At 34.8% G+C, this 9,770-nt stretch overlaps 1 protein-coding gene across 1 annotated transcript; it reads left to right on the top strand.

Moving 5' to 3' along the window:
• Positions 1–4,855: 4,855 nt before the first annotated feature.
• Positions 4,856–9,430, top strand: LOC140851970 (uncharacterized). The gene is made up of 3 exons (XM_073244471.1): positions 4,856–5,201; positions 8,861–8,911; positions 9,279–9,430. Exons 1-3 carry the CDS (start codon positions 5,042–5,044, stop codon positions 9,386–9,388), a joined length of 321 nt encoding a protein of 106 aa, XP_073100572.1. The 5' UTR covers positions 4,856–5,041; the 3' UTR covers positions 9,389–9,430.
• The last annotated feature ends 340 nt before the right edge of the window (positions 9,431–9,770 follow it).

The following is a 9,770-nucleotide window of genomic DNA, read 5'->3' as shown; positions in this document are numbered from 1 at the left end:
CAAGACATACGAGCTATTATTTTCTGACAATCAGAGCACACCTCCATGACCATTACTCTATGACGAAGAGCGCATATCGACAGGTATTTGCCTTCATCTATTAAATCTTTTCTTTGGAGCCCTCCAATAAGGAAGAAATATCTATCTTGCATGTCTTCTCCCAAAGATGGACTCTATACGAACTAAGATTCGACTCCTCTACAAAACTCTAACTTCCCCTTTTCTATCTCTGAGATCTCCATCCTCCATAAGGCATCCTCCATCTTTCATTGTCCATTCTTCTACAGTGATCTTTTGTACTTTACACTTGACACCACTACTAATCTCTATCTACAGCTCAGACTTCTTTTGTTTATTTTCATGAAAAACTGATTTAGGCATCGAAGGATCCACCACTGAGAAATCCTACCAATGTGAGGATTTTTCTATCTTTGATGGTTTTATAGGATCAGCTTGAGGGATTGATCGAAGATCCGACACCAATGTCTGACTCTAAAGATTTCGACCAGCTATCCTACGACCACTACTCTCTCCTGACTCCAGTTCAGCGGCCTAAGCCAGCTCGACTCCGTGACAATAATAAATAGCACTAGAGGTAGGGTCAATGTGCCTCCAATAAACTGTGGTGCTCCTCCCACAATCTAATCTAGAGTTCTTCTTAATTGATAGGTTATATTGTGGTGTAGGAAGGAAGACATCATTGGTTCCATATTGGTTATGAGTTAAAAGAGATTCTAGCTTATATGGGAAGAAATCTTTTCTCTCCCGTGAGGCACCTTTTGAAAAGAAAATTCATGAAGTCCATACCATAGCGACTAAAGGCTGAAGTGGATAATACCTTACGTATGCGGGAGCGAAGACCAATCTGCTTAAGTCATGAGCTCTTGACCGCAACATTGATGCTAAAGGAAGGGCCAATGTGTCTCTGATGGACTGTAGAGTACCTCCCACAATGTTGGCCAAAGTCTCCCTTGACTGAAGGCTGGCTATGTTGTAGCGTAGGAGAAAGACATCATTAGTCCCATATTGATTGTGAGTCATTAGAGATGCTAGTTTATATGGAATGAGACTTTCTATCTACTATCTTACTGGTTTACCTAGAGGAAAAATCATATAGATAAACAAGAAGAGAAGGATCAGGAAAGAGAAAGAAGATAAGAAGGACGGACCCATTGGAAACCTTGGACCAAAGAAGGTGAAGATGATGACAACTATGGCAATACTTCTGTACACAACAACATCAACTCTATCTTTATAAGCATAAGGCATGGTGAGCAACGTACGCCTCTCTCGTACTATTTAGTAGCACTGTTTGATGATAGTGATGATTTGAATGAGTGGACCGATCAATCTACATGCCAAAATACCTTCTCAAAAAGTAGAGGGAAACATGCATCTTCCATAAATGTGTGCGTCCAATTGTTCGCTTGAATCGAGGCCTCTCAAGGTATGATCAAGGTGATGCAAAATATCAGGACTCTTTTCCTCATCTGAGCTCCAATCGAAGCACCGAAATTGAGTTAGCAGTAGTCAGAAGGTATGCCTCAATATAGCCTTATCTAGAAGATCCTCATCAGCATCAACCACAGAGAGTCAAAGCCCAGAATCTCAGCACCTATTTTGATCACCAATGCCATGGTGAATGTAGGAATTCCATCTACTTCCTTGGCTCGAGTCAAAAATATGTCTCGACTTTAGAAGCGGGGGCAAATGATACACCCTAGATGAATTGTCCACCGTAGCACTAACGATCCAATGATATCTTGACACATATCCTTGGTAGAAAATGATGGAGCAATCGTCCAGCCTCTGTCATTTGATATCATGCTAGAAGAGTTTTAGAGCTTTATGCTTGCAAGATGACGAGCGGTTTGCTCGCTCACTATTCCACTTCCTCCTCCACCAAGTGAGATCTGTGATCTCCACAATCCGAGATATACGAGCTGTTATTTCATGATAGCTAGAGTACATCTCCACAACCGCTGCTGTCTAGCAGATGGTGCACATTCCCGAAGATGATAAGTATCAGCCTTCATTTATAAAATCTTTTTCTCAAGACCCTCCAAATAAGAAAGAAACACTTATTTTGCATACCCTCTCTTAGAGACGGACTTTATACGAACTAGAATCCGACTTCTCCATAGAACTCCGAGCTTCCTTTTTTCTATATCCGAGATCTCCATCCTCCATACGACATCCTCCATCCTTCATTCTTTATTATCCATTCTCTATTTTTCCATACCAATTTTCTGCACTTCATACTCGACATTACTGCTAATCTCCATCTATCATTTAGATCTTTTCTATTTGCTTTCGTAGGAGACAAACTTATGCATCGAAGGGTCCATCACCAAAGAAACCCCCAATGCGAGGACTTTCTTATCTTTGAAGATTTTGTAGGATCAGCTCAAAAGATCAATCGAAAATCCGACATCAACTTTCAACTTCGAAGATCTTGACCAACTATCCTACAACCGCTACTCTCTCCCGACTCCGGCCAATAATCTAAACTAATTTGACTTTCCGACAACAACAACCTCAATCATCCGTGGAGAGAGTAGAGTCTTCGTACTTTCAATTTAGTTTTAATTTTTATATCATCAAATTTTGTGTAGAAATGCTTATTAAAAAAATTGGTACATAAATAACAATGATGGATGGATATTGATGAATAGGTACAATTACTATTATTTTTCTACCTCACCATCAAGCTCAGTTTTATAGATTTCAGAAAAATGGTGGATTAATATGACATGACACATGTAGACACAACAAATCAAGCCCCAATGATAATGGTTCCTGACATCATATCAATTATAGAAGGTGTACGGATATCAATCCCTCTATTTGGAATATCTGTCTTGAATGATTAATTTTAAAATTAATGTTATATTTTAATTATTTTAAAAATATAATATATTTAATCATTATATTCTACCTAGTCTTCTGTACATGCAATTGTGCAATCTTAAAATAATTCAAAAAATATGTAGGTCTAAAACATGATTAAATAAGATATTCATGTATCGATATCCTTATTTTTCTTGATAGATATAAATATAGATATAATATTAAATAGATATAAAAAGTTATATCTATATTTATTTTAAATTAATATAGATATAAGTTAAATATCAAAAATATAAATATAGATATAAATCAGATAATTAAATTTTATAATTATAAAATTAAAGATACTATTAAATGGATGATAAATTAAGTTAATAATGTATCAAATGTTGTTTTATATATATATACACACATATTAGTACTATATAAAATTAAATAAGATTACAAATAGAATTGAATTATATATATAAATTAGATGGTTATCTATTCATATGCATATCTATTTTTTTATGTATATAAATAGAGATACAAATATTTATCAAATGCTCATAATTTTATCAATATCCGAATAGATTATGACACAAAAATAGATTCAAATAAATATTATCCATAGCATGTAAGATAGTCCAAATTCTAGATGGAAAATAATTGACTCTAATTGAAGACTGATAAAATATGATATGACTTATCAATCTAACTCATATTTGACATACTATAAATAGGTTTAGATTTGGACTAAATGGGTTTAGATCATAAACTAATTAATCTATTTAATCTATTTAATATTTAGGTTAGATTTGAGTTTCAGATATCTGATCTATTTTTTGTTTAATATTTGAATTAAGTTGAGTCAGATAACTTATTTAATTTATTTAATCTGTTTAAGATATATTAATCTTTTACTAAAAAAAGATATGTTTAATCTATTTAAAATAATTTATTTATTTAAATTTTATTTAATCTATTCCACTTAATTTATTTAATCTGTTAAAAATTAATTTAATCTATTTAAGCCGTGTAATCTGACTTGCTTCGTTTAATAAATAGGTTATATAGGTGATATCAGATTACTTATTTAAAAAAAAAGATCAGATTCATATTTAAATTTTTAATATATTTAATAATCAGATTGGATTTAGATTTGATGACTTTTTGATCCGACCCAATTATCATCTCTACTCCAACGTAATTTTAGTATGAAATAATAATTAGCATTTGTTTGGATGGTTGAGGTCATTTTTTTTCTATTAAGATCCGTTTAGTTGGAGCTAATCTGGCATAGAAAAATAAATTCAATATCAAATTGTCATGTTTAGTATGAAAAATAAAAGAGAGAGATAGTAAAAAAATCAGTGGGCTCCATGTTTATTTTTCGGAGAGAGAAGGTAAAATAAATACCATAAAGAGTTGGTATTTGATAAATTAGCAAGTAGTGGTAATCCATACTTGATAAAAAAATCTCCAATAAAACTGCATATTTGCTCATTAAATTTATTTGATATCTTTCTAAATTTATTCATTTTTTACGAAAAAAATTAAGGTAAAAATGACATTATGTAAAGACTATATGATTATAATTATTATATAAATATTAATTAAAAATAATAATATTATTTTAGTATTAATAAAATATTTTATGTAGAAATATATATTTATAAATTGATCATATTTTTATATAAATTTACTTCTAAACAAACATAGTAATTTTTTTACAATTATTTTTTAAAATAAAATTTTTATTAATTAAATATAATAAAAATTAATTTTTTTAAATAAATAATTTTTAAAATTATCAAATTATTCCTAATCTAATATTTTCCAACCAAACGGACCTTTTATGGTTACAAAATAGACCAAATCTAGTCTATAATTTTGGACGATGGATCTAATCATCCCTTCCATCCCAACTCCGCCTCCGCTACGTATCACGCATTGTACAAAAAAAAAAGAAAAAAGAAAAATAATAATAAAAAAAGACCGCTCCCACCCACAGATTCCAGGGCGCAGCGTATTTCTCCCACTATAGCAAACCGCATTGTCCCCCGGCCTGGCCAATCCTTCTCTCCGCTAGCCACGAGCGGCGCGTGCACGCGACCCCGGTTATTCCGCCGCCGCCTCCCCTCCGCTTGCGATAAAACCCTAGGCGCCGAGCGCAGGGCTCGAAAGGCCTTTTCGCCGCCCTCGCGAAGAGATGGAGGAAGGAGCGAGAGCGGAGATCGCCCCCCACCCTCCCACCCTCGTCGACGACGGCGAGATCAATGACTGGAGCAAGGAGGACGACGAGCCCATGGAGGAGGTTCGACCCCCCGCCGCTGCCACCGATGATAAGCTAGCGCCTTCTCCCGCTGAAGGTTCGTTCGATACTGTAAACCCTAATCCTATTAGATTCCGGTAGAATTATCCGTGGATTTAGTGGTCGTCCTGTTGGAAAGATGATATTTTTCTTTGAAACGATGTTTTGTTGGACGCGGGATCTCAGAACTAGAACTCAGATCGTTCGGTTTTTAACTTTATTGATGCTTTTTGTTCCGAAATAATTTGGCTCGTAGTTCCTTTGGATGCTGGATTCTTGCGCAAGCCTCATTCTTCCAGAGAATTTTTTTGCATGATGCAGAGTTTCGAATTCCATCTTAGTATCTTTTGCTTTTCTTTCTTTCTTTCTTTTTTTCAAAAATATTTCGTTTCATGGTTTGTCCAACAAAGGAAAATGTAAAGGATGAAAGGCGATCATTTTAGTATCGTCCAGTATATTTTGTTTTTTTTTGTCTAGAATTTATTGGAAATTGCTACCGATTGCTACGGCATTTGTTACGTATGATATGAAAGGTTCCTGATCCGTTTTCTCCCATACGCCATGACGATGCACTGGGTGTTTGTGAAAGCAACAATTTATATTCGGGAGGCTCTTCGCCGTTAATGGAGTTATTTTTTGTGAGAACATTTTTATCATCATGGTTCTGTATGTGTTGATCACGGCATAAAGCTTGAATTTACAAAGCATTTGTTTTAATGTGGCTTAATGTGGCATTGATCTGGCCTGTTATTGCTTTTGATTTTGTAAATGGATCCAGGAAATAATGGCCTCTAAGACATGTAAATACGTTGTTCTTTGCTGAAGAGTGATCTTATGTCATATCACTCTTGTCAAAATCATGATGTCTGTTTAATGCCATCCATTTTTTCTTGTTAGATTTTGTGTGAATTTTTTTAACTTCTCAAAATGCAGCAAAGGAGGAAAGGGATATGCTATGCGGTCATCTCTCTCTCTCTCTCTCTCTCTATCTCTCCCCCTCTCGTCTCTCTCTATCCATCTATCTATCTTTCTCATCCTACAATACCGTCTCCCATCTATACGCTATATAGTGTATATCCTCCCGAGAATAGGTTCTGCTTGACTCAAAAAAGCTTTTCTGATCAATTTCTTCCTCTTATGCCCGCAATCCTACTGTTTCCTGTTTTCTCAAATGAAAGATCCAGTTGACCAGTCATCCAGAGTTTGGAACAAGTAATTAAGAGCTTGGACAGTTAGTTGGGTAAGCATGGTCAGATTTCTTGTCAACCGCTTCTCTTTTTCCAGTTACAGTAGTTCAGGTTCAGGGTGTTTTGGGGAAAAAGACCAAAGCCAAAAAAAAAAAATTGAACAACCTTTTAGGCGGGATGACATCCTGTCTTGGCTGAAAGATAAGTGCAAACATAAGTGCACAATGTCTCTCCTGCAGATTGCTTGAGAAAACTGACTATAAACTATCAGACTTTCCTGTCTTCTTTTTTGAGCATTTACAAATCTTTAAGCGAAAAAAGCACCTTGCTACTAGGTCAGTCCCTTCAGATATTTCTTAAGTTTGCTCAAGGTCGTTAGTTACTAAGATCTTAACCATCTCCTAAGGTGTCTGATACTGAGCTGGACCCAGATCTTCATTTATCTCAGCCAAGACAGGACATTGAAAAAAATAGGAAGATCAAAATTTTCGAGATCTTAGGCAATATTATAGGAACCAAGACTTATCTTGGTTGATATAGTGATTGAGATTGAACAACTTTTTAGGTGGGATGACATCCTGTCTTGGCTGAAAGATAAGTGCAAACATAAGTGCACAATGTCTCTCCTGCAGATCGCTTGAGAAAATTGACTATAAACTATCAGACTCTCCTTTCTTTTTTTGAGCATTTACAAATCTTTAAGCGAAAAAGCACCTTGCTACTAGGCCAGTCCCTTTGGATATTTCTTATAATATTGGGGTAAGTTTGCTCAAGGTCTTTAGTTAATAAGATCTCAACCATCTCCTAAGGTGTCTGATACTGAGCTGGACCAAGATCTTCGTTTATCGCAGTCAAGATAGACATTGAAAAAAAAATAGGAAGATCAAAATTTTCGAGATCTTAGGCAATATTATGTGAACCAAGAATTATCTTGGTTGATATAGTAATTGAGATTAGCTTCCATATTAAGACTGTGAGTTAAGTATTGGATGGTCAAGACATTAATTTAAGATTCTAAAAGATGTATTAGGAGATATTGGCCTATATTCTGATGTCATATTGATGATATATCGGGATATCTCGCTTTATACGGGCTGAGATATATCGTATTGGTGGCTGCCCAATATCTAGACAAATTGATATCTTGGCCGAGATATTGGCCAAGATGAAACCTAGAGTTAGCTTGGTTCTTGCAAACTTAATTCAGGAGACTGTTGTTGTTGTCCCATTGGCATTGCTTCCTTTATTGAGAGTTTTTAAGTTTCAGTAGTCTATTTATGTTATGTTCCAAAAGTAATTTTGAATGGTTAACAACAATGAAACTGATTTAATGTGCTGAATAACCTGTTAATTAATAATTTAGACTTACAATGGCTGACTTGCCAAAAAAATGGCCAGGATGCGCTTTAAATACTCTTATATGATAGATGGATGAAATTATTGGCTGGGTGCTATCTAACTAATGTACTCTTTATGTAGATCTGATTATTGCAAGGATGTGTCATCATGTCTTATATCCTGTTATGATTTCAATTTAGTGTCGTTATTGCAAATGTTGTTATCTGATGAAATTTGTAAAGAATGGCTGGCCACATGTCAGGAGGCAAGCTCTGTAATCTGCTTCATGCATTTTGTGTAGTGATAGCTGAGGATCTTTGTTATGATAATATACAATCTTCAAAGCTTAACCATAATAGTAATCAACAAGCCTTCTCCCATCAATTTCAGGTTGGTTTTTATGTTCCTTCTTTTGCGATCATTATTTTGAAGGAAAAGATAACACAATCGTCTCCTTTATTTGTTTGACCGTTTTATAGATGATCTAGATCAGAATAGAAGCTGACAGGCTTAATGCTTTTCTTAGTGCAATAATGGACTTTTCCTTTTGCTTGAACCACAAAATTTTGTCATGTTATTTGTTGCCCTTGAATATCTCTTGTTTCTTGCTATCCAAATTCCCAACGAACTCCCAAAGAGCATTGTTCAAGTATCTGAATTCCAAATCATGAATGATGGCTTCCAAACAGTCCAAAGCTTAGCAAGCTAGAATCTTCTACCTATAAATACCACTTTAGAATGTCTTGTAATCTCGGACTGCACTCACTTTCTAAGCATGCACTTATTTAAAGTGTTTCTAAAATATCCACCTCGTTGCACCTACACTTGCACTTGCTCCCATACCTACTCTCAATTCTAGCACTAAGGTATAGAGTCTAATTACCAAAAACAGTCTCATGCTCGTTAACTAATTGTTGGAAGTGTGACAATATACAAAAATTCATAAATGATCTTGCTTCCTTGCAAAAACACCATGGAAGCTTCAACATAGTTTATTTTTTGAACCATCATTGTTGTTCCAGTAGAATATTAACTGCTAGCTTTTTCTAGTAAGCCAGAAAAAAGGAAAACTTGTTTAAAGAATTTCTCGTCCATTTGCTGCAGGATAATTTCATGTGTATTTATCATTATGAGACTTTTCTAAAAGTCTAGCCTTAATCAATACTGATGTTTACTTCTTTTTTTTTTGCAGATGTCAAAGTGATTCAGTCAAACTTTCAGTCCTTGCAGTTGGAGACAAAAGGTGCAAATGTCCTATGTGGATTTGCACATATAGTCTAGTTGATAGGAAATTTTGTTTTGAGAAACATAGGTTCAGCAGGCAGATCATCAAAAATTCTTTTTTCATTTCATACTAGTTAAAGATTACCATGGCCATAATTAGGAAACAATCATTTAACTACTTATGAGTTGCCTTTTGGATCACTGTCTTCTGTTTTTTTACCTTAGTCCAGGCCTACCAATGCATTAAGAATCTTCAGATTATGGCCTTCCACTTACTATTCCTGAGCCATTGAACAAATCTGATATCGCTTGATCTTCATCCTCATTATTTGTATTTCCTGATGTTCTTTTTCTTCATGTTAATGCTTGTTTGGTTAAAATCACAGTGAAAGATAAGGAGGCAGTTGCAACTGAGGAAGTTGAAGACCTGGATGAAAAGGAAGAAAACAAGAAGCGACACCTAAATGTTGTTTTCATCGGTCATGTTGGTATGTGAGGATGCGGCTTTCTTCTGCTTCACCTTGTTGTGTTTTGTAAAAAAGACCTTTAATGGTTGTTGGTATATTTCCACCATGTTATCTTGTTATATTTGCTGTGCTCTATTTCTTTTATCTTAGAACTATTTGCTATATCTTTCCCCTGGATTTTACTAGATTCTGGTTTTTTTAGATATACACCATATTGTTTCTCTCACTTCTCTCACTAGTCATCACTTTTAGATTCTGAAATGTTTCTTCCAATTTGTTCTGATTTCCTTTTCGATTGTTGTAAGGCATAACATAAGTCCATATAGTTTTTTCCCAGAGAACATGATTTCAGAATTGTTAAATGAGACTGAGCATAGTTAACTGTTGATGGGATCTTGCATTTTTTTTTTT

Source organism: Elaeis guineensis, chromosome 10 (genome assembly GCF_000442705.2).
Source record: "Elaeis guineensis isolate ETL-2024a chromosome 10, EG11, whole genome shotgun sequence".
Classification (NCBI taxonomy): Eukaryota; Viridiplantae; Streptophyta; class Magnoliopsida; order Arecales; family Arecaceae; genus Elaeis; species Elaeis guineensis.
This window is presented reverse-complemented; position numbering and strand designations above follow the sequence as displayed.

Coding starts and splice junctions, on each gene's coding strand:
- LOC140851970 (XM_073244471.1), top strand. CDS start 5,042: ATGGAGGAAGGAGCGAGAGCGGAGATCGCCCCCCACCCTCCCACCCTC. Junction 5,202..8,860: donor AGCGCCTTCTCCCGCTGAAG/GTTCGTTCGATA, acceptor TTTTTTTTGCAG/ATGTCAAAGTGATTCAGTCA. Junction 8,912..9,278: donor CTTGCAGTTGGAGACAAAAG/GTGCAAATGTCC, acceptor TTAAAATCACAG/TGAAAGATAAGGAGGCAGTT.